At 42.8% G+C, this 25,888-nt stretch overlaps 1 protein-coding gene across 3 annotated transcripts in view; it reads right to left on the minus strand.

Moving 5' to 3' along the window:
• Positions 1–3,007: 3,007 nt before the first annotated feature.
• Positions 3,008–25,888, minus strand: part of LOC110530144 (calsyntenin-2) — a 276,314-nt gene continuing 253,433 nt past the window's right edge. For 2 of the 3 annotated variants that reach the window (XM_021612991.2, XM_036985700.1), the window contains 9 exons: positions 20,042–20,204; positions 17,658–17,824; positions 14,559–14,707; positions 7,880–8,091; positions 7,609–7,776; positions 7,257–7,402; positions 6,860–6,980; positions 6,130–6,317; positions 3,008–5,831 (listed from right to left, as the gene is read on the minus strand). In XM_021612991.2, coding sequence (XP_021468666.2) covers positions 5,637–5,831; positions 6,130–6,317; positions 6,860–6,980; positions 7,257–7,402; positions 7,609–7,776; positions 7,880–8,091; positions 14,559–14,707; positions 17,658–17,824; positions 20,042–20,204 — 1,509 coding nt within the window. In that variant the 3' untranslated portion in view covers positions 3,008–5,636. Of the gene's footprint in view, positions 5,840–6,129; positions 6,318–6,859; positions 6,981–7,256; positions 7,403–7,608; positions 7,777–7,879; positions 8,092–14,558; positions 14,708–17,657; positions 17,825–20,041; positions 20,205–25,888 lie in introns of all 3 variants that reach the window. The other variant, XM_021612992.2, reaches the window with a different exon arrangement.

Raw genomic sequence — 25,888 nt, forward strand, 5'->3', positions numbered from 1 at the left:
TGCAGGAGAATGTAAGGCTATTTGTCCGCCAATTGAAGATTAACAGAGGTTGGGTGACACAACAGGACAACGACTCAAAACACAGAAGTAAATCAACAGAATTGCTTCAACAGTCGAAAATACGCCTTCTAGAGTAGCCCAGTCAGAGTCCTGACCTCAACCTGATTTTAAAATGCTGTGGCATGACCTTGAGAGCAGTTCACACCAGACATCCTCAGAATATTGCTCAACTGAAACGGTTTTGTAAAGATGAGTGGTCCAAAATTCCTCCTGACCTTTGTGTAGGTCTGATCCGCAATTACAGACAATGTTTGGTTGAGTTTATTACTGCCAAAGGAGGGTCAACCTGTTGTTAAATGCATGGGGTCATATACTTTTCCCACCCTACACTGTGAATGTTTACACGGTGTGTTCAATAAAGACACAAACGTTTCATTGTTTATTAGTTTAAGCAGGCTGTGTTTGTCTATTGTTGTGACTTAGAAGATCAGATCAAATGTTAGGACCAATTTATGCAGAAATCCAGGTAATTCCAAAACATACGTTTTCTTGCCACTGTATAATGCAGTGTCGCCTAGTTTTCTATACACCATCACAGCAACGCAAACACTTGTATAGTTTTTTGTATAGCCTAGGCCTATGGGTTATTTCATAGAGATGACAGTAGGTACACTTGATGCAGCATCGGGCACACATCAAAATATAGTAAGCAACTAATTCTCAAACACTGAGCAATATGGCATTTCATTGATTACAAATTGCATGACCCTTCCCCTAACTGAAATATTTAAAAAAGCATGACCCTCTCCCATTTCCCTCCTGGTAACAATTGTGTACATTTCCACCGGTACATTTCCACCGGTCCCTTATCATATTGAGGTTCAGTTAGCAAATGATCAGGAAACTTCTCCAAGCATGTGACTTTTTTTCTCTCCCTTTTGGTACTGTTTAAGCCTGTACAAAGGTCATTTACAATTCAAGATGCCAATAATACAGTTTTAAAGCAACATATGTAAATCTCCGTGCATTAAGAACAACCTTGTACAGACCTGTTTGAATAATGCTTTGCACCAATCGGAGATGCGGTTTGTAGCCCATTCTGTAACTTCATCTGTTTCTGTTTTTACTGTGTGCGTTAGGGCTTGCCATTTTATTTACACTGTGCAATAAGTTGTATTTTGTACACACCGTCAATTTATACGGATTGTGTCATCAGGGCAGGACCATAAGGCTGGTTGGATTCATTTGCATACAGCGAGGGACGTGGCTGTAGGGAAGTTGTTTTGAGTAGGGCGTTATGAATAGTAAAGCATTGCATGCATCTATGCAGACTAACAATAAAATAAAATTCCTAATGGGATGAGCAGCCTAAGCATGGGACTCGCTAACAGTTTCACTGCTGCCCAAGTTAATTTAACTCATGGCTGTTTGATAAAAAAAAAGACTGCAAAAAAGCCTGTTGTGAACAACGTAGATATTTACTTGTAGGCTGCTACAAGGGGTTTGTGTAGGAGAGCGAGAAAGTGAGAGGAGTGCAGTAACTAAATTTAGTAAACGCCAGATTGTGGCTAATAAAACTGAGCACTAAAAATAAACGGCTTCAGGACCATTCGATGGTTGCAGACGAGGTCGTTTTTATTGATCTGTTTCGGGCAGTTTTTCAGTTATATTATCAGCCTAAATTATGACTGTCCAATCTACTTACCACATTATAAATAGCCTACTATCTTACATAAGTCTGAAAATGTGATGATAGATGCATTGAATGCTTTATTATGAAGGTGAATTTTAAGGTAAAAAAAATGAGCTTCCCCAAACATGAAATTCACGTGCAGCCTGTGGGAGAGGGAAGAGTGAGAGACCCGACTACTGAAATGAAACTGTCTATCATACAGCAGTGCACGTGTCCAACCCCCACAACTGAATAGATAAGAGCTATCATGAGTGCACGGCTTACAAAACAGAGCTGGGAGCTCTCCATGCAGAATGGGGCCCATATATAAACATCCCAAGTTTTTTTCTCTTCCCAATCCCATTATCATTTATATCAATAATGCAACGGAGTTACTGGCCCAACGCTCTTAACTGCTAGGCTACCTGCCGCCCATCACAATGCGCCTTTTGATTGTCTACACCTGTCGACAAATGTGGGAACAATCAACATGTGGACAAGAGCAGGACAACGGAAGCATGTTAGAACCAGGGGCTAGTGACTTAAAAAAAAAACGCTGTCATGAGCCTCATTTATACTTGGTGCTAACATGCGCCCTTTGTACGGATCTTATCCACATTCAGATTGTGCCCGCATTGTAGCCATTGCATCTAGACATGATAGTAAAATGCACCTTTATCTGTACACTGTGCTCACATTGTGCTACCTGTCAATGATTTTAGAGACGGGTATAATTATGATTTAAATGGTTTGACCATCCAGATCTGTTTGCACTGGATTGATATCCAGATACCATGGGTCTCTGACTACCTCCGGGGGTGGTCAGGATAGATCTGATCACAATGCGTCTTTCAATCGTCTACACCTGTCTAAAAATGTGGGCACAATCAGAATGACAAAAGACTCATGTTAGAATGAGGTATAAACGGGGCTATGGAGGCGTCATATTGGTGATGGAGAACGTTGACCTTCGCTAGGAAATGTTTATGGACTCATGCAGGAAGAAGTAGACCTAATATCCACTCTCAAAGCATTCTATAATTGTTGATGAATGAATCCTATCCTCATAAAATGTGTTTTGCCAGCGCTGCCAATTATTTTAGGTGGCCATCAAGTGCAGTCATGGACCCACATACTAAACAATTGTTATCCTGCTTTTAGGCCTATTGTACTTTTTATTTTATTTGTATTCACAGTCACTCACTCTGAATTTACTCACACCTAGTGTAAAATGTAGCCTATCAAATTCCCTATACAGTTCTAGGGTTATGAGGCAGTCAGACAGGACATCACACATTCTTGTCCTCACACACATAAAGAGAAGAGACACTTGCCGTAGATTCTAAAACAAGTCTTTATTGGTCAATGTACAGAAAGTGCTGCCATTACCACCAAAGAGAAAGAAACCCCAAACATTTACAAAACAAAACAAAAGTAATCATATATAAAATAACTGTCTTGAACTGTTTTTAAAGGGTTTATATGCTAAACAGTTTATTTGTACTCCTCTATGACACACATGGTGAGAATTTCAATTGCCTACTTCTCACGTTCTCGCTAGCCGCCTCCTCAAAATCCATTGGAGGAGAAGGTCAGAGGGGCAGGACCCCTGGCTTTCTCATCCAATGGGCTTTAAGAAGGAGGCGAGGACAGAGGATGTGAGGAGTGTGCAATTGAGATTCTCCCATGGTATAAAGATGGGGTGAAACAAGGCAATGGTAGACGCGTCTCACAATGATAACATTACAACCACAGGCGTTATAAGGCCGACGGGGGGAAGAGTTCTAACCACTGCTACAGACATAAACATGTAACGGATGCAGTGTTTAGAGTGGCATTCTGGGAAATACAAGGGGTCAGAAACAAGGAGTTGGCTAGATTCAACTACAGCAGACATGTTATAGGCGACCAGAGAAGGAGCGAGAGGATCAATAGTTAGTTTTTTTACAGTGGGACTTCTGACAGAGGTGGCCTGTCATAGAAAAACAGTATCTCAATACTCAGTCTCTTTGACGCCTTTCCTTAATCTGTCTCGACATGAAATGGGCAGGTGGAAGCAGAATACTGGTAGGCAAAGGCACCCACCAGTTTGCTTTCACCTTACCTGTGTTTTTGATGGCAGGTGAAGGAAAGAAAACAAGGAGAGGAAACCCCTTTAGCCCATTTGAGATGTACCCAAAGAGAATGGGTGTGTTTGAGTGGTACGGCTAAAGCAACCGACTGTAGACGTGGGAGGAGAAGCCGGACACTAATGTGGTTTTCAAACAGCAAAGCTCAGAATAACATGGCAGGGTTGCCATTGTTAACTTTTTCTTTTATAATGTCAAAATAAACATCTCCAACCCCCATATCACTCAAACTGAAATCAAATGTGTGTACATTGTAGGCTACAATCAATTAGTGAGAGAGAGCCTAAAATATCGCACTCATTTGTATATATCTTGTTTGAGTCACTTTCTCGTGGGTTAAACAAAAACACCCTCATGATTGGTTGACAATAGAGCCTCCCACAATGCAGTAGATTGCTGCAGGAAGAAGTTAATGAAGAGCGACTGCAGTCTAAGCTTCATTACCTTTTGATCACGTGATTTTTGTAAAGTTAATGCAGGCGACATGTAGGCGCAAGTCAGACAATTTTTATTCTCATAATGCAACACACTTTGAAAGGCGGTGACCAATGCACCGACTTGACAAAAGTGATCCGCTCGAACGCGCCCAATGTGACAAGTTGTTTCTGCGCCCAGGCTGAAAATGCTAACCTGTCAAGCCAATAATAGTGGCTTGACAGGTTATGACTAAAGGGAGTTTACCTCAACGTTTTTTTGTCAGACGCTTTACATGTGCATATTGCGTGATTTAAACAACATATGGCGTGGACTTGAGATCATTTTTCATGTATGAAAGTTTGATTATTGGGTGAACTATCCCTTTAAGTGTCTACTCTCATACCCTCATCTCAGCCTCGGAAGTAGGTGGACACACGCAAGGACAGTCAATAGCAAACACAGAGATAGAAATGACCATGAGCGCTAAAGTCACCCTCAAGCACTAATCTAGGGTCAGTTGTCCATTTTTCCCTCCAAATGTTTAAAGTTAGGATTGAGGGAAGGTCATTTGATTCTAAATATGTGGTCAGGGGCAACTTGACTACTGAAAATGCCCCTGATGCAAGCAAATTTGGACAGACAGTTTGAGAAAAGATAGGTGAGAGACGAGGTGAATTATAGTTCAGCTATGCTACCTGCTATGTACACGTCACGAGGGATTTATAAAAACATACAGGAACTTTTCTCGCTTTTTCACATGTTCAAGAAAAAGAACCAGGCAGACAGAAAAAAAGGAGAATCTATCAAAAGGTTCAAAATTTGTTTGTAAATACATCCTCTCTTATACCTCTGTTAATGACAATTTGTTAGTCTGTCTTTCAGAAGATTTAAAACGAATAAAATATAATCTCATAATCTAATGCAAACAAAAAATACTTTAAAAGTACAGTATTTAAAATTGCAAAAAAATTCCACAATTTGTATTAATGCTAAAGAGCGGACGCACAATTTACAATGAACAATTTTCCAAGATCTTTTCGTATTAGTAACTCAAAAGCAATTGAGATGGATAACGGGGGAAAATCTGGTGTCCAATCTTTTGTGTCCAAACCCAGAAATAATTCAACACAGATGAACAAACCATTGGATATAAGGTGGAAATGTGCTTGTGCAAATTTTCAATTGGCCCTATTGTGTTGTCAATGGCAGTCTTAAATAGGATTGAGCAGTTACACACAAATGGGAGAAATCAGCTCCACTGGCAAGAGAAGTGGACAATTGCTTATGGCTAGTCAACCTTTTTGGTTGTAATGCCTTAGTTTGACCAGAAGAGAGCAACATTTCATTTAAAAAAATGTGCCGTTTTCACAAATGATTGTGACTGCAGATTCTGTAGGTGTGTGTACATGCGTGACAGATCAATACGTTATCGAGGAGCTATCCCATTCCAGCTTGCTCTTCTGCTTTCCCTCCTTCACTTCCCTCTCATCCTCCTCCTCCTCTGTTTCATCACTGTCGCCTGACTCTGCACTCATGTCGCCTGCCTGCTCATCGTCCTCTTCTTCTTCTTCATCATCCTCTTCCTCTTCGTCTCTTACCACCTCCTCCACCGCCTGAGGCCCTCCGATGTGCAGGACGGGATAAAGTGAAACACTGAATTACTACTATTGTAGAAGACACCTCAAAGCTATTGATCAGATAACATCCCTGTAGGTGATGTCTGGCCTTGCTACAAAACCTAAATCTAATACCAAAACAGAGTCAATGTGATACATATCATAAAACCCCAACCACAAATCAACTCCTAGACATTCAACTAGACCTAGACCTATTCAATCATTTCAAGTGCCATCGAGTTGATGTAGTTAGCAGTGCCTCCTTTGGGACATTCTTTGTATAATGTTCTCTCACCTCCATAGGGTTGACTGTGATGGTGAGGGTGGAGTCGTCCCAGTCCATCTTTGGGTCCTTGGCCCCGTCCTCCTCCCTCTTGGAGCCGTCCTGGTGGGTACTATGGAGCCTGTAGATACCCAGCACCACTATGACCACCAGGGCGGCGATACAGATCACTATCACCACCGTGGCAGCTGGAGGGGTGCCTGTGGGGGAGAAGTGTTTAAAGGGTAAAGTCACCTGAATTACAAGAAATGTGCTCTGTCCTCCCTACCTTTTGGAGATCACTCAGTCCTCTGTGTGTGTGTGACACAGAGAGAGGGAGAGAGACAGCGTGTGTCTGTCTGTGTGTGTATGATCTGAAGGCGTAGCCCGGGGTTTCCCAACTGGTGGGCCGCAGGCCAAATTAGGCCCACCGGGGATTTTATTTGCCCCCCTCCCAAGTTTTCAGAGCAAGAAAAGGGATTTTAATTTTAGAAATCTGTTCCAAAGTATTCCTATGCATCTGTTTGGGCTTCTTGCGGGACAATTTGCAGCCTACAAATTATTTATAATTATGTTCCGGCCCCCTGACCATCCGCTCAAAAAAGGATCCCTGGCTTAGCCTAATCTGGATCCCTTTCCAGTTCAACAAAACACACTCTCAAGCCTCTGATAGTAGCAGGGACATGTGCTCACAGTGTGTGTGTGTGTGGGTGCGTGTGTAAAATTGTGTGTCTGGGTGGGTGAACACTTCTGGATGCCTTACCTGAGATGTGGGAATTGAGAGTGTGCACCATCAGTGGATGATGCACAGGCCGCATGTACTGGGATTGGACAGCCATGTGATTGACATGCTCTACCGGTGCTGAGTTGTGGAGGACACTAATCTGAGGGCGGGACAAAGTACATATCAGTCAGTATGGAGATGGCAATGATGTAGAGAAAGATGGATCGATGAGATAAAGGGTAAATGGGTCTGGTTGATGAGTGACGGTGCAGAAATGGGAAGAGAGACTGAGTGGTGAAGGGTGAGAGAAACGGAGAGAGGGGTGTAGAAAGAGGCAGGAAGACGGAGTGGCAGTGGTGGAGATGGGAGAATAGAGAGTGTGAGTGGGAAAGGGGTGAAACAGAAAAGGAAAGATGGATAAAGCTTCTTCCCTGACCTCCAGATTGAACTCGTTGCTGGTGTAGCGGCCGTTGAGCTCGGAGCAGGTGAGCCTGAACCTCCTGTTAGTCAGGGTCGCCGGGCGCCAGTTCCTATAGCGCACCTGCCTGAGGGCCTCCTCATAGTGGGCCATGGAGTCCACACCTGGGGAAAATGCATTTTTACCAAAGGTGTCCCTGGTGTTCCCAGCCATATATTGATGGTGTCCCTCAGGGCTCAACGCTGGGCCCAGCTCTAATAACTTCAAGAGCTTCTCGTACCGTTACCAAGCAGGTGACACACAATAAGTAATTTATGGTCAGGTATGAAAAGTGTGATATGAATAATGATTCATAAATTGAAGTGTATACCATATATGGAGATGCCTGAGGTGGAGTTTGTGGCATCCAGGTGTTTCCCTATTAGGGAGCTGTGGTGAATCTCCAGACTCTCATGCTCTGGATTGAGCTCCTCTCCGATCACCAGGACATCACAGTAATCCAGGTTGTGCATAACCTCCAGAACACCAGGCCTGTGGACTGTACACACACACACACACACACACAGAGATGAATGCTCACACACACACGTTTTAAACGCCGCGCTATATCAACACGTATCCATGGTAACCACCCCACCCACCTGCGCTGAACGGCACACCGTCGCTCTTGGTTACAGTGCTGGTGATGCGCAGCTCCTTGAAGGGTGCCACGCCCATGGCTCCACGCAGGTCAGCGGAAGGCTTGACGAGTCGATCTGAACCAGCGATGGTGATCCGTGGCTCGCTGGGTGGCAGGACTATTACTACTGCCTTAATGTCTGGGATGGAGATGCATATGTCCTCCCCGAAACACCTGAGCACCCAAAAACAACAGGAGAGAGGGAGGGTGAAGAAGGGATGAGGAGGAGAGCATGGAGATAGACATTAGACAATGCAGATAATGCAGAAAGAGCACTTTATTTTCTTCAGGTCATAATTGTTCTGGCCAGGGCAGTTTTTGTAGATAATTGGCCTACATATAAGGAGTAACTGGGTAAGAAAGACTATGGGAACATCACTGCCATCTGATACTAATCATATTGGAATTGAAAATGGCATAAATTGCATTGTGTGTCACTATTAATTTGTGCCTTCACCCAAGAGTATACTGACTACATACTCTTTCTGGTCCTAGCAATGAATGACTGGGAACTTTTCATTTTCATTTCAGAGATGAGAGACACATAATGTAGGGACAGATTGTGACGGAGGCAACTGTGAAAGTGGACTTCCAATGTTTGTCCAATTGTGATTGCAAGTTGTCTCTGTTGGCATAGAAGCTGCAGCTTTTCAGTTTTTTGGGGGGGAGTGATGCTGTTTTCAGACAGATGGCCCCAAGTTGGCCATTTCCAAACACACACGCACACCGACGTAAGCATGCTTGGACATGCACCCGCCCACGGAAACACAGTCTCTCTCTGTTTATCCTATAAACTGCCTAATATAATGTAAACACACACTAATTATCACATTTTCTCATCAACACAATTTAACACCTAAGCCCACGGGTAACATGAAGCGTAACCCCAAACAAAGAAACATTTAAGGAGTTATTACTTTTTTAATTCAGTGAATATAGTAAAAACAACTTTCAATCAAATAGTTCTATTCAGACCCTTTGCCATGAGACTCAAAATTGAGCTCAGGTGCATCCATCCTGTTTCCATTGATCATCCTTGAGATGTTTCTACAACTTGATTGGAGTCCACCTGTGGTAAATTCAATTGATTGGACATGATTTGGAAAGGCACACACCTGTCTATATAAGGTCCCACAGTTGACAGTGATGTCAGAGCTAAAAACCAAGCCATGAGGTCAAAATAATTTTCTGTACAGCTCTGCGACAGGATTGTGTCGAGGCACAGATCTGGGGAAGGGTACCAAAAAATGACTGCAGCATTGAAGGTCCCCAAGAACACAGTGGCATCCAGCATTCTTAAATGGGAGATGTTTGGAACCACCAAGACTCTTCCTAGAGCTGGCCACCTGGCCAAACTGAGCAATCGGGGGAGAAGAGCCTTGGTCAAGGAGGTGACCAAAAACCCGATGGTCACTCTGACAGAGCTCCAGAGTTCCTCTTTGGAGATGGGAGAACCAGACTCTCAGACCATGAGAAACAAGATTCTCTGGTGTAATGAAACCAAGATTTTACTCTTTGGCCTGAATGTCAAGCGTCAGGTCTGGAGGAAATCTGGCAGCATCCATACAGTGAAGCATGGTGGTGGCAGCATCATGCTGTGGGGATGTTTTTCAGCAGCAGGGACTGGGAGACCAGTCAGTATCGAGGGAAAGATGAACGGAGCAAAGTATAGAGAGATCCTTGATGAAAACCTACCCCAGAGCACTCAGGGGTGAAGGTTCACCTTCCAACAGGGCAACGACCTTAAACACACAGCCAAGACAACGCAGGAGTAGCTTCGGGACATGTCTCTGAATGTCCTTGAGCAGCCCAGCCAGAGACCGGACTTGAACCCATTCGAACAACACTGGAGAGACCAGAAAATAGCTGTGCAGCGATGCTCCCCTTCCAACCTGACAGAGCTAGAGAGGATCTGCAGAGAAGAATGGGAGAAACTCCCCAAATACAATTGTGCCACGCTTGTAGCCAAGAAAACCCAAGAAAACTCGAGTCTATAATCGCTGCCAAAGATGCTTCAACAAAGTACAGCGTAAAGAGGTTGAATACTTATGTAAATGTGATATAAGTTTACAAAAATTGTAATAATCCTGTTTTACTTTGTCATTATGGGGTATTGTGTGTAGATTGAAGAAGAAAAAAAACAATTTAATCAATTTTAGAATTAGGCTGTAATTTAACAATATTTGGAAAAAGTCCAGGGGTCTGAATACTTTCAGAATGCACTGGACCAAAAATATAAATGCAACATGTAAAGTCTTGGTCCCATGTTTCATGAACTGAAATTAAAGATCCCAGACATTTTATATAGGCACAAAAACCTAATTTCTCTCAATTTATTATTATTTGTTTTTACAAATTACATCCCTGTTAGTGAGCATTTCTCCTTTTTCACGGTAATCCATCCACCTGATAGGTTTGGCATATCAAGAAGCTGATTAAACAGCATGGTAGTTACACAGGTGCACCTTGTGCTGGGGATAATAAAAGGTCACACAATGCCACAGATGTCTTAAATTGTGCAATTAGCATGCCGACTGCAGGAATGTCCATCAGAGCTGTTGCCAGAGAATTGAATGTACCGTAAGCCACCTCCAACTTCGTTTTAGAGAATTTGGCAGTACGTCCAACCGGCCTAACAACCACAGAACACGTGTAACCACACCAGCCCAGGACCTCCACATCCGGTTTCGTCACCTGCGGGACCATCTGAGACTAGTCAACCGGATGGCTGAGGAGTATTTCTGTCTGTAATTAAAGGCCTTTTTGTGGGGAAAAAATAATTCTGATTGGCTGGGCCTGGCTCTCCAGTGGGTGGGTCTGGCATGCAAGTGCGTGGGGCTGCACCCATGTCCAGTCATGTGAAATTCATAGATTAGGACCACAAGTATTTATTTAAATCGACTGATTTCCTTAGATGAACTCTAACTCCGTAACATCTTTGAAATCCTTGCATGTTGCATTCATATTTTTGTTCAGTAGATCCTAAGGGCACCTTCTACCCAGAGCGAGGAGCTGTCCTGCCACCCAGGCAGTCTGGGTAAAACAAGCTGGCCATCATCCAGGTTCATTCCACTTTGAGAGGAGCAGAGTGAAGTCTCTCAGGATTAATGCCAACGCCGGCACCTAACGTCTTGAGTAATTACGCTTTTCAATGGTCGGTGAAAAGTGCTCTTCACTCACTCACTTATTAATTAATTTACTTTCCCGCGGTAATTAAGAACGGTCTTTTGTTTATATGATGACTGTCTGCTGCTTCTGGTTTACTAGCGAAAATACATTTGTCACCTTCGTGGTCTGTTTGAGCTGCTTTCCCATGGCAATTCCTTGCATCAAGACTAGGCCTACATTAAGCATGTATTAAGACACGTTGTTCTCCTTAACTACCTACCAGACTGGCTTGTAATGGGATGTCTGTATTTGTATGGCTAGGAAGTGTGTCGTGTGTGATTAGCTGATCTACGTAACTACCAAACAAACTCTGATTGGGAAGTGTGTGTGCATGCGTGCGTGCAGTGTGCACCTGCAATCGTGTGCGTGTTTCTTTTGATTAACACAATTGGCTGTAACTCCACAAACAATTACCCCGGAACAACATCAGTATAACTGCTAAACAAAGTTTGTGAGGAGTAGCATGCCCCATACTAAACTAAAGCCCTCGCTAAATAAATGCCATCTGACCAGCAAAGGGGTGTGTCCCAAATTACACCACATTCCCTACATAGTGCACTACTTTTCACGAGAGACTAGAGAATAGGGTGCCATTTGGGATGCAATCGGGGGCCTCTTGTCGTATGGAGCATTAAAGTGCCTGCTGAATAGGACAGGCCATCTCTCTTTATACGAGGCGGCTAGTTAGACTAAACCTATTACAGCTCCTGTGGCAGGAGTCCACTATCCACCACACAAGTCCAATTTGATTTGGCCGTCCCCCCCTTACTGCTTAACTGTGAACAGAATACACACACACACACACACACACACACACACACACACACACACACACACACACACATACCTTTTCCACCTTTTCTCTCCATCCTTTCTCATTCTCTCGCTTATTTGAGCCTACCTTTGTTTAGCAGTTGATTTCATTCCCGTATAGCTTCCAATTGGCTCCTTCACCCCCCCCCCCCCCCCCTCCTCCTCTCCCCTGCAGCTATTCCACCGTTCGTTGCCGTAAATGAGAATGTGTTCTCAGTCAACTTACCTGGTAAAATAAGGGTAACACAAATGATATCCCACGATCAACCTTGTTCTTTCTCTTCCACTCCCACTTCCTCTCTTGTATTGGGCCTGCATTTCTTTACCAATACATTTCATTAACTCCTATAGGACTGCACAATCTCAGCATACCATCTCTTCCTTTACCTTTTCTCATTAGGCAATGGCGCAAACACCTGAGCTGTTAAAAACACTGTATGATGCTAAGTTTTCCTTTCTAAACTAAGTGCCCTCACAACAAAAGGAAGTATTACAATACCATTTTTTGTTCTTGAAATGGGTGACTAGAGGAGAGGGAGAGAGAAGGATATTGAGCGAGAGGTAGACAGAAAACGAGCCAGCCAGTCACCCACCCAGACAGTCTTAACAGCACTATATTCCTCTCATGATCAACCTTCCTTCTCGTAGTGCTCTCTGGCGTGAGGAACCCTGACACAGCAGATTGCCTTTCATGGCCGTCATTCATATCCTCGTCATCAGCAATTGCCACGTCGGCCCAGGCTACCACAGCTCCAAGGCAACCGGGGCGCCACGGCAACCCGGCTGTCCTCTCAGCCATTAACGAGGGGAGAGATAAAGAGAGGGAAGCGACGCTGATTAGCATATCAGACACGGAGAGAGCACAGGCTTAGACGGGCACACACACGCAGACACACAGACATACAGCCTGGAACACACTAGACACCGATCTCAACGCCACGCCAGACGTACACACACACTGACCCTGAGGACACATACAGAGAAAAAGCAGAGCCTCAGATACGCAAACACCATGGGCTGTATTGCTTACACATATACACACACACACACACTGACCACTGTCTGACCACACATTCAGTTCAAAGAGTTCCTTTAACTCAGTAGATTCTCTCTTTTCTCTCACTGTCCCGACATCAAAACACGTTGCCCTTTAATCGCCTCTCTCTTTCACCTCCTTCCCCAGATAACAGCATTTGTTTACCTCTGTAAACAAAATGCACATCTATGCACTATTCTGTGACCAGGCGAAAAAATCTTTCCAAGCCAAACCTTCATACCATAACCGCTAACTGCTACACACAGCCTACATCGTTCCATCATAATAGCTAACGTCATAGTCAACATAGCTACTGAAACTAATGCATTAGTAAACACACTACAATCATGCAGTACAGTGTACAGCAAGCAGTTTAGCAGTTACACCGGCAAGCCCCCGGTGGCAATAAATTAATAAAACCAAAAGCTTGCCTTGACTTGGAAGATTTCCAGTGTTGGATAGCCATAGCCAGCTAGCTAACATGGCATCCCTCTCTGTTTGAGCCGGGTGTTTGAGTAGGATAAACTAGATGAAATATTTACGTTTTTGGGCGACCTGACCAAGTTCACATAGAAATGTGTGTTATAGATCTGTCATTATCATTGAAAGCAAGTTTAGGTAGTGTTAGATCTGATCTATGTGCGCTATTTCTATGCTTCCCGTTCTTACATTTCGTTTTTGCGTCTTTTACGTTCGGTTTTGTACCCCAGCTCCAAACAGTTGAAAATACAATATTTTGGTTATGGAAAATATATTTCACAGCTGTTTAGATGGTACAATGATTCTTCACACTATACTTGCTTGTTTTGTCACAAACTGAAATGTTTTATATAGTGCACCTTCCAAGTGAAAGTGAGAAAAAAAAATACAACGAAATACAGCTAGCTCTCTCTCTCTCTTGCTTCTCCTTAATTTTTGAAGAAATTAAATTGTTCAAATCTATTCACCTACTGTATTGTCAACTACTCACCACATTTTGTGCACTGCAGTGCTAGCTAGCTGTAGCTTATGCTTCCAGTACTAGATTCATTCTCTGGTTCTTTGATTGGGTGAACCTGTCAGTTCATGCTGCAAGAGCTCTGACAGCCCACTTTCTGATTTTCTCAAATTTTGTATATGTTTGATACGGAATGTTATCCGATCTTTAGCCAAAACCTAATATTAGATAAAGGGAGTTTACAAAGAACACAATTTTTGTTATACTTATTTCATTTATTTAATTAACTAAATTAACAATTCCCCTGTGTGAAAAAGTAACTGCCCCCTTATACTCAATTACTGGTTGTGCTGCCTTAAAAATGATAACTTTTTGAATGTTCCACAATTTAGATTTTTTATGAAATTCACTGAGGAGGATGGTCCTCCCCTTCCTCCTCTGAGGAGCCTTTACACAAATGATACTTGCATGCGTCTCTGTGACCTTGTGGTCCTATAGTTCAAAGGGGTTTAAATGTATGGTTGGGTGCAATAAACGTTTCTGTAGCCTATGTGAAAGAGAGAGACAGAGAGAGAGGTTGAGGAGTGTGAACGTGTGTGTGTGTGTGTGTGTGTGTGTGTGTGTGTGTGAGAGACAGACTAAGTGTGTGCGTGTGCCCACATACACATTGTTGGATTCCATACTCACTGTACGGTGGTGGTGATGTGTAGCTGTCTGAGGCCTGCTGTGGGAAACTGGCGTGAGTTGATGTAGGAGACCTTGGCCATGGCTGTGTTGACACTCTCCAGGTCCTCTCCCTCCATCACCAGCACTGACTGGGCCGGGTTAAAGTGAAACTGCACACACAGAGGAACACATGAATCAACTGATACAAGAGGATAAGTGTCTGAGTGTTTCATACACACAATACATGACCAAAAGTATGTGGACACCTGCTTGTCGAACATCTCAATCAAAAATCATGGGCATTAATATGGAGTTGGTCCCCCATTTGCTGCTATAACAGCCTGCACTCTTCTGGGAAGGCTTTCCACTAGATGTTGGAATATTGATGCAGGGACTTGCTTCCATTCAGCCACAAGAGCATTAGTCATGTCGAGCACTGATGTTGGGCGATTAGGCCTGGCTCACAGTCGGCGTTCCACTTCATCCCAAAGGTGTAGGTGGGGTTGAGGTCATGGTTCTGTGCAGGCCAGTCAAGTTCTTCAATACCGATCTTGACAAACCATTTCTGTATGGACCTCGCTTTGTGCACGGGGGTATTGTCATGCTGAAACCGGAAAGGGCCTTCCCCAAACTGTTGCCACAAAGTTGAAAGCACAGAATCGTCTAGAATGTCATTGTACGCTGTAGCGTTCACCATTTGCTTCACTGGAACTAAGGGGCCTAGACCGAAGCATGAATAACAGCTCCAGACCATTATTCCTCCTCCACCAAACTGTACAGTTCGCAATATACATTCGGACAGGTAGCGTTCTCCTAGCATCTGCCAAACCCAGTTTGTCCATCGGACTGCCAGATGGTGAAGCGTGATTCATCACTCCAGAGAATGCGTTTCCACTGCTCCAATGGCGCCGAGCTTTACCCCCCTCCAGCCCACGCTTGGTATTGCGCATGGTGATCTTAGGCTTGTGTGCAGCTCCTCGGCCATGGAAACCCATTTCATGAAGCTCCCGACGAACAGTTATTGTCCTGATGTTGCTTCCAGAGGCAGTTTGGAAGTCTTTAGTGAATGTTGCAAAGTGCTAAGCACTTCAGCACTTGGCGGTCCCGTTCTGTGAGCTCGTGTGACCACTTAGTCACGGTAATTAGGCTTCTCCAAGCTCTGATGCTGCTGATGGTCATTAGTAGCCTACCGAACGTGCGAACTGCCTGGTACTCAGCACTCTTGTCCCTCTAATCACTCTGACGTCAATGCCAATGTGATCAAAAATCTTATCAAACACTTCACGAGGGCCCATTGTCGTGGATATTCAGTACTGAGAGAGACTTGGTCATTTCTTCAAACAATCATCTTTATTTATTATCGATTAATTATCGCAATAATGAAACCGTCAGCCCAACAGTCTTGTTCTGACTGTTAGGCTGAGAGCCTACCCTTTACAGACAATGCACAGTTTATATAGCTGATACCAAGATTGCTTAGTCAGTCATTTCTAACTTTCCCATAAGCCACCTTGGTTATCTACACAGGATGGTGTTTTACTTAGTTTCCCAGATACCAGGAAGATGAGACAATGAGGCATTGTTCTACTGGGATACAGTTACAACCACCCCACATCCTGTCACTGGAATGCCAGCTGTAGGTTTTATCACAAGGAAGCTAGAGTGGACACCATAAAACTCAGCATTAGCAGGACAGAAGTATCTTACTGTTTAAGTAAATCATTGTTTCATATCCAACAAATAAGGTGAATTCATAATTTTTCTGTCACACCATGAGCTCATGTCGTGCAACATTTCTATAGGCTGTCACGTTGGCATGAAGGATCGGGAGACAGATGCAGGAATGCGTAATAGTTTTTTTAATTTAGTGTAAAGGCACGGGGACGAAGACCAAACAAACACATAACAAAAACACAGGTTTAAAACCCAAACAAAAGAGCGAGGAGTACCTTGAATATATAACACACGCGCACAATGATGAAACACACGGGACGAGACCTGTAATCATCTGTGCAATCCACAAGGGCACGAAAGCCAAAACACACGCACCAACTAACAATAATCGACAGCACCATGGGGAACAAAGGGCACATATATACAAATACAACCAGTGGGAATAGGGGCCAGGTGTTCGCAATGAAAGTTCCAGAGGAATCTGTGACATTGGCTATGCAAATGCAGAGAAAACAGTTTTGATGGCCTCTAATAAAATCAGGAGGATCCCATCAACTTTCTATAGGCTAGGCCTACTATATTTACTCATCAATTTTCCAAACATGAACATTTTGCTTCACTTTCAACAGGAGTGTAGCCTACCTGGCTGGCATGAAAATGAACCATGGGGAAAAGCATCCTCCATTCGCTATTTAAGTGCATAGATTACATGTTGTTATTGTCTTCCCATGCCCATGTTCCGAGACTGGTGCATGATAATGGTACATTTCTAAATCAAAACGAATACCACACATATATTATTGAGTATATGCAAAGACAATATTAAATCAAGAATAGTCTGATGGGTGACAATATTAGCCTATCACTTGTGAATGATATATTATCACCTGTGAATGTCGCCCAGTTTTGAGCATTAAGGTAAGACACAGCGCATACCATTTTTTTGGGGCCGAATTTTTCAAATCATAGTTGCACACGCCATGTATCCTTCCCAGCCCATAGGCCTATATGTTTCGATAAGCTTTGCATCACATCTAAAGTGGCCAAACAACTTCTTTAAAATGAAGCACATGAATCTGCTTTATAACCGCTGTAGAGCCTAACTGGCATACATAAGCAGCGCGTGAAGTTTGAAGTTTGGGGAAGATCATTTTCACCATAAAAATGAACCTTAATAAGAGAGCCAAGAGTATGCAAAGCTGTCATCAAGGCAAAACGGTGGCTACTTTGAAGAATCTCAAATCTAAAATATATTTGGATTTGTTTAACCCTTTTTTGGTTACTACATGATTCCATATGTGTTATTTCATAGTTTTAATATCTTCCCTATTATTCTACAATGTAGAAAATAGTAAAATAAAGAAAAACCCTTGAATGTGTAGGTGTGTCCAAACTTTTGACTGGTACTGTATAGTGTATCTGCGTGTGTTTGCCCCAGTGACTCACCTTGATATCCTTGCCCAGGCTCTCCAGTGAGTTGATGTCCAGTCCTTCCTTACAGGCCTGTAGACAGGAGATGACCTTCTGGGTCTCTATCTTGCCTGGCCGGATGGTCAGACCTGATAGACTTCCCCGGAAGTACTGGGTGAACCGCGGGTTGGACACCTCACCACCTAGGGAGGACAAGAGGAAGTTTTTTTTTTTGTTCAGTTCAAAGGTGCAATATTGTACAGTCAAGTGGTGGACAATGATTGTCTTCTCCTTAATCTGTTCTGAAAGCACAGTGCAATGAAAGCATTATGGAGCATGCCTCTATTATAATAGTAGCAACATGCTTTGGTCATTCTTCATTTGACAGTATTTTACTTTATTTACTTAGTTGAAGCTAGAAATAACACTAGTAAAAGAGCTGAACCTATACAACTTACCTTTCAACAAGACTAAGCTATTTAAACAATGGCTAACACAGTTACCTTTGTTTTTGCATCACTTCCTAGTAGGCCGAAACATCAAGTAAATACCAACTGAAACAGGACTGTGAAATAAAGACAGTAGCGTGACTATGGAAATGATAGCCCGTTTTGTTTATCAGCTTCCATCTGCTCTCCCCACTCTTTAAAAAAAAAAACGACTTTCAAAACAACAAAATAAAATGTCCAATCTGAGGTAGATTTGGGCTCAGAGCAGAGGGACACTAGGCCTTCAATAAAAAGAACTAGCGTCGTCTTTTTTTAGGCAAGTGTGTGTTTTTCTTCTTTGATTCACTGGCAGATGGTGCTAGCAGTTTGCTAGTCGTTAACGGTCCCCGAGCCGTGTCTCTTGCTGACATACTCAAGTGTTCTCGCCGCCGCCTGCACCAGCCTGATTTTTTTTATTATTTTATATTTTCCCAGACAGATGTTATCAATTAAGTGTTGTGGCACCGAAGCACAGAGCAGAGAGTGTGTTTTCGGGCATATTTCGGTCTCGTCCCCCCCCAAAGAGGAGAATTTGAACAAGAATACATTCAGCATTTAGGCTTCAGTGCTAACATATGCTATTTTTACACACCTGGCTGCATAATATTTACACCTGCAGTAAGAAAGATAGCAATTAAGTTGAAATGGATTGTTTGAACAAGTTGTATCAGGAAATTAGAGAAGGTTCAGGATTTTGTTTATGGTTAAGAAGAGGCTCCTATCGCAGTAGGCCTGAGGCCAGCCAGAGTCGGTCTGCCCTAAACTTCCCCAGTAGTGTCATTGCACAGAAAAACTGTTTGTCTACTCTCCATAAGAAGAGCACCATTCAGAGCAATCTCAATAAACGGTTTCCTCACGAAAATGGACAAAACAAACCATATTCTGCTGTTCTCGTCACAAGTCACACGTCTTGTTTTGCTTAGGGCGCGCTAAGGTCAGGGCTGGTGCCTTTCATTCCTTGTGTCTCTTCATTACGTTGTTGATTGCGTGCAGGGTGGTTGGGGGGGGGGGGGGGGGGGGGGGGGGTGAGAGAAAGGCAATCCTGTTCACTAATGGTCTGCAAAGTTATCAGTTGCAGCTTAGTGAAGCTTAGAGCAGCTTCATTGGGATGTAATAGCCAGAGAACTTGTACTCCATTCAGGCTGGCTTAATCCCTTCTTCAGGGCTTTCTCACACAGTCACAGATTCATGGAAAGAGAGAGGGAAAAGAGGGGGAAAAAAAGAGAACTGCAACCAGGAGCCAGATGAAAATAAATTCAGACGACACCAAAATGCCGCTGACGTTGGGACCTCGAGCGTGGCTCATGGGATTCAGCTGTATCCATCTGTCCCCCAGCTGACACATTTATATAATTATTATTTTGATCATAAAAGCGATGTTAAGTAGTGCTTCTTCATTCAAATGGATTCATTAGTCCCCTCTTTTCAAGCGGCTGGAATTGACAGCCTGTTTTTCCTGTTTGATGTCTCCAAGCTTGAGCCTCTCTCTCTCTCTCTCTCTCTGTGTGTCTCTGTGTGTCTCTGTGTCTCTCTGTGTTTGTCTGTGTCTGTCTGTGCTCCTGCTGCAAGCTATCTTAGTCTTAAGTTGGGGAGTGTTTAATCACTGTCTTGGACTGGATAAGGGAAACTGACTCATCCCTATGGTAACAGGCAAGGCATTCTGAAACATAAAACACTACGTGACTACCTAAAGTCCTGGTCAATTGAAACCAATAAACAGTTGTTCCTGGGATACGGAAAAGCACATTATTCTTGGTCTGTGAGGAAACATGTCCAAATCAAAGCAAAATGACGTGACTCCTCCCTCCCTGCTCCTCCCCTCCCCTTATTTTACAGTAAAAAAATACAGAAATTCTATAGGTACGCTGTGCATATTAGGACAGCCTCAGAGTCGGTATGGACACCGGACCCTATACAGGAGTCTATAATGACCTTGCCAGCAGGCACCCACTGTCAGCTGGGTGTCAATTGATGAGGGATGGATGGGCCAATCGTCGGTCACCAGGTAGGGTTCGTAGGTTACGCCATCTACGAAGAGAATCACGGCAGGGAACTCCACATTGATCACGTAGTAGTGCCACTCCTTGTCACAGATCTGTAAGACATAGGGACATGCTGTTAGCATTGAGTTAAACCAATGAGCTGTGTAGCTCTTGGTTTGTTGAGAAGTTAATTAAGCACAGTATTTGTATTTATTATGGATCCCCATTAGCTGCAGGCAAGGCAACAGCTACTCTTCCTGGGGTCCAGCAAAGTTAAGGCAGTTATACAATTTAAAAAAACATTACAATACATTCACAACAGATTTCACAACACATTAAGTGAGTGCCCTCAGGCCACTACTCTACTACCACATATCTACAACACAAAATCCATGTGTATGTGTGTATATAGTGCATATAGTATTGTGTGTGTGTCTCTTCACAGTCCCCATGAGCCGCCGTGCTGCCCTGTTCTGAGCCAATTGCAATTTTCCTAACTCCGACTGAACAGTAGTCCAGGTGTGTGTCAAACCTAGGGCCTGACGGGCCTGCCTTGTTGATAGAGCTGTTATTGAAGGCAGAGCAGCCCTGTATTCTGTACAGCTAATGTTGTATCAATATGTTTTGACGATGACAGTTTTACATTCCAGGGTTGCATCAAGCAGTTTAGTCACCTCAACTTGCTCACGTTCCACATGATTCATTACAATATCTAGTTGAGGTTTAGGGTTTAGGTGAATGATTTGAAATATTTAGGACTATCTTATTCCTTGCCACCCATTCTGAAACTGACTGCAGCTCTTTGATAAGTGTTGCGGTGATTTTAGTCGCTGTAGTATAAAGTGTATAGTGTCGAGTCATCCGCATACATAGACACACTGGCTCTACCCTTACTATTATTAGGTAGCGAAATGACTTTTCCTTCCCTCCAGGCCTGAGGGCACACACTTTCTACTAGGCTTAAATTGAAGATACGGCAATTATTAGTGGCAATATCGTCTGCTATTATCCTCAGTAATTTTCCATCCAAGTTGTCAGACCCTGGTGGCTTGTCGTTGTTGATGGACAAAACTTTAAAAAAAAAAAAAAAAATGTTTTTAACTCGTCCGCACTCACTTTACGGAATTCAAAGTTACAATGCTTGTCATTTGCCAAAATGTCTAAAAACCTGTTTTTGCTTTGTCATAATGGGGTGTTATGTGTAGATTGATGAGGGGATAAAAACGATTTGATCAATTTTAGAATAAGGCTGTAACCGTAACAAAATGTGGAAAAGTCAAGGGGTCTGAATACTTTCTGAATGCACTGTATACTTGGATGTCTAGTGTCAGCGTTTGTTGCTGGAAAGTTTGCTAATCTTGCCACAATCTTGCCACAATGAATGACAGAGCTGACTTTTCTAAAGTGCTCCAAAGCTTTTTACTATCATTCTTTATGCCATTTATGTTTATTTCATAGTGTAGTTTCTTCTTATTTTTATTCAGTTTAGTCACATTCTAAATTTGAGGTATGTTTGCCAATCGGTTGTGCAGCCAGACTTAATTGCCATTCCTTTTGCCTCATACCTCTCAACCATACAAATGTTAAATTCCTCATCAATCCACAGGGATTTAACAGTTTTACAGTCATTTTCTTAATGGGTGCATGCGTATTAGTGAGTGAGATAAGCATTTTCATAAATGTGTCAAGTGCAGCGTCTGGTTGCTCTTCGTTACACACCACGGACCAACAAATATTCTTTACATCAACAACAGAAATCACTACAAAACGTATTGTAAGACCTCTTATACACCGTTTTAGTCCCAGCCTCTGGAACTTTGGTTTTCCTAGAAATGGCTACTGTATTGTGATCGCTACATTTCTGCAACATTAGGAAAACTGTGATCAATACATGTTGATGATTTCATTCCTGTGCTGATTGTAACTACCTTGGTAGGTTGACTGATAACCTGAACCAGGTTGCAGGCACTAGTTACAGTTGTAAGCTTTCTCTTGAGTGGGCAGACTGATGAAAACCACTCAATATTTAAATCGCCCAGAAAATATACCTCTCTGTTGATATCACATATATTATCAAGCATTTCACACGTTATCCAGAAACCGACTGTTGGCACTTGGTGGTCTATAGCAGCTTCCCACCAGAATAGGCTTTAGGTGAGGCAGATGTATTTAACATGAGAGCCTCTCTTAGCTTAACAGAAATGTAGATCTGAATATAAACGGCAACACCTCCACCACCGTCATTTCTGTCTTTTCTGTAGATGTTATAACCATTTATTGCTACCACTGTATTATCTAAGTGAGTTTATCTAAGTGATTGTCATCTGTTACTAGCAAATTATTGATTTCATGAACCTTGTTTCTTAAGATACATATGTTAACGTGGGCTGTTTTTAGCACTTTTCTGGGATGCTTGATTGTTTTCATTGCTTACCGGGAAGCTTAGTGGAGGTAGACATGCTATGTTATTTATGTTAGTGCAGGGTGAGTTGCACACAGTGGACTTCCTACTAGGGCACACCGCCTCAGTGCTAACAGTATAACTCTGGTCCATAGGCACATGATTACTGCATACAATAGCTGTGGGATCAGCAGAGGCATTCTGGGCAGTAAGAGGGACATACATTAGGTTACTAACATTGTGTCTTCTAACGCCCCTGGTGTAATGTACTTTTGCTGAAGCATTATGACAACTCAGTGACACAATGGTAGAGATTAACTGAGCTGGGCTTGGGTCATTGATAAGTCATTGTCTCAACGCAGCCTTATAATGATGTGAAAGGATCCAGGAACACAATTGATTTGGGTGGATGTTTTACTAGAAGTAGCTGTAACAGGGTGAAAATTACCCAGAGACTGGGAAGCCATTTTAAAGGGGAACATCACCCACTGATTTGGCCCAATTTTTGGGGGGCTTGTGTGAATGTGATTATCATTGGATTCAATAAGATATAATACTGTAATAAACCAGCCCACAGACATGGTGCAAGCACTTCAAAGTTGGTCACTTCTATGGGGACTGTGGTTAGTGCACTTGCCTTGGGAACTGATGTTTGTGAGTCCTTAGGTCAGCCCCACAAATTCATCGCAATATCATAATAATGCACCTGGGTTTCACACTTTACTGTCTTTCATATCGCTGTGGACAATATTTCATGAATTAACTACTTATTTGCGGTTATCATGAAGCCCAAATCCAATAATGCTTGTTTGGCAGTCTCCCTCCCACCCTCGGTAATGAAAAACACATTAAACTTCATTCAGATTCATCCCGCTCCCCTCTTGATCATTTGTTGTCTGTTTCGGGGTAATTAATTAAGTTTAACTTTAATGAGTTGCTCATTAAGGGAACATCGATTTACGAGCGTTGAGTCAGGGGACCGTCACAAAACTTTTTCATCAAGCCTAAAACACTTGCTCACCTTTGGTGGTTCAGTCTCCCCAGAAGCAGAATCAAAGCCTGTCAAATCCAGCCCAGCAGTCAGTCAAGGGCCAGCCAATCGAAAGGAAATTGACCCAGCTCAGCTCTTATAATAGTGTTCTGTTCCCCCCTGGTGAGTATCTAGTGCTGAGACAGTTCCAGGGAGAAGTTGGCCTATATCGCTGATCTTGGATCAGCATTCAACTCCCCAACTGGGAGTCATAACTGTCAGGGGGTACATCGCAAAACTGACCTTGGATTAGAGGTTAAAGAGAGATTGAGTCTTACATGTCTGACCTCTATTGTGGAGGGAGATAACTGTCAAATAGCAGTAGTACAGTACTATATGATTGGAAATGTCTAGTAGTTCAGACCGCTCTGGATAGAAACCCCCAAGCACAAAGCTAGGATCAACCCATTATCATTAGGAAGTACAACACAGACATTGCCTTAGATCAGAAGTTGAGGGGTAACTTCATTCTATTATATGAACTATATATATATGGAGGGAGATTGCTGTCAAACAGTCTAACAGTGTGTTTGTAGATGTCTCCCTAGTGCTCTGAGGGGTTTATCATTCAAGTAATGCACTCTCATGCTGCTACTGATTACCAGTGAGCCATGAACAACCTCTCCCCTCAGTGCACAACGCAGGCAGGAAGGGCTAACTCCTTCCCCGATGCCTCGCACACTCAGGAAGTCTTTCATGCTCACAAACTTGAGGCATCATTTTAAATGTTTTTTGTTGTTGTATTTTTTTAACCAGGTTGAGTAATACCGTACGAGGTTCCTCGCTGTCGTTAAACAATGATACACTATCCACGTGGCCACAGGTGGGCTCGTATGCCTACATAAAGATGTCGGACTTTAACTTGATCACTCTTTAATCGCAGAGAATTTTTCTGCTGCATCAGGAAATTCTAATGAGCTTCGTGATTTAGATAAATTCCCTGAAAATGAGCAGTTATTTCTTCTCTCCATGTGGGGGCAGTCGAGTCATTGGGATCAGGACTTGCTATCAAAATCATCTTCTCTCTCGCTCGCTCGCTCAAACGCTAGGACTAGGTCCTATTACTGCAACATTCAAATGTACAAAGATCTATCTGGAATGCAGCCATACACATCAACACCTAAACTGTGGCATATGAACATGAATTGCCTATAGTAATCAGATGTAAAGACAAGATGAAAAGGACAATAGGGAGGTAGAAAACCACGCAAAAAAACGCTGCCCATGATTTGTTTTGATCTACAGTATAAACTATGCTATCGAAAAAGACGACATCTTAAGATTTCTTGTAAACCTAAGGTTACAAATCAACTGTCAAAATTGAGTGCAATCGTGATCTGGGGTGGTCCAGCAGTTAGTGCTGCTGCCTTCATCACGCACATATAGGCCATATTGTGTCGGCGTGGGTTCGATTCCGGCCCATGCCCATCTGGCACAAATAACTCAATCCCTACCGATTGACTTGATTTAGTTACATATTTCAAATATGGACAGTCCAGGGATATTTTACTATACCATACCAGACACATCATTTAAAAAAAAGACAGTTATGTTTAATGGATAATGTACAGTGCCTTCAAAAAGTATTTATTCCCCTTGACTAATTCCACATTTTGTTGAGTTACAACCTGAATACATTATTTTTTTTATATTTTCCATCTACATCTACCCCACAAAGACAAAGTGAAAAACATATTTTGTGTTTGCACATTTATTGAAACATACAGAAATACAGTGCCTTGCGAAAGTATTCGGCCCCCTTGAACTTTGCGACCTTTTGCCACATTTCAGGCTTCAAACATAAAGATATAAAACTGTATTTTTTTGTGAAAAATCAACAACAAGTGGGACACAATCATGAAGTGGAACGACATTTATTGGATATTTCAAACTTTTTTAACAAATCAAAAACTGAAAAATTGGGCGTGCAAAATTATTCAGCCCCTTTACTTTCAGTGCAGCAAACTCTCTCCAGAAGTTCAGTGAGGATCTCTGAATGATCCAATGTTGAGCTAAATGACTAATGATGATAAATACAATCCACCTGTGTGTAATCAAGTCTCCGTATAAATGCACCTGCACTGTGATAGTCTCAGAGATCCGTCAAAAGCGCAGAGAGCATCATGAAGAACAAGGAACACACCACGCAGGTCCGAGATACTGTTGTGAAGAAGTTTAAAGCCGGATTTGGACACAAAAAGATTTCCCAAGGAGCACTGTGCAAGCGATAATATTGAAATGGAAGGAGTATCAGACCACTGCAAATCTACCAAGACCTGGCCGTCCCTCTAAACTTTCAGCTCATATAAGGAGAAGACTGATCAGAGATGCAGCCAAGAGGCCCATGATCACTCTGGATGAACTGC

The sequence above is a fragment of the Oncorhynchus mykiss genome, chromosome 8, assembly GCF_013265735.2.
Source record: "Oncorhynchus mykiss isolate Arlee chromosome 8, USDA_OmykA_1.1, whole genome shotgun sequence".
Taxonomy (NCBI): domain Eukaryota; kingdom Metazoa; phylum Chordata; class Actinopteri; order Salmoniformes; family Salmonidae; genus Oncorhynchus; species Oncorhynchus mykiss.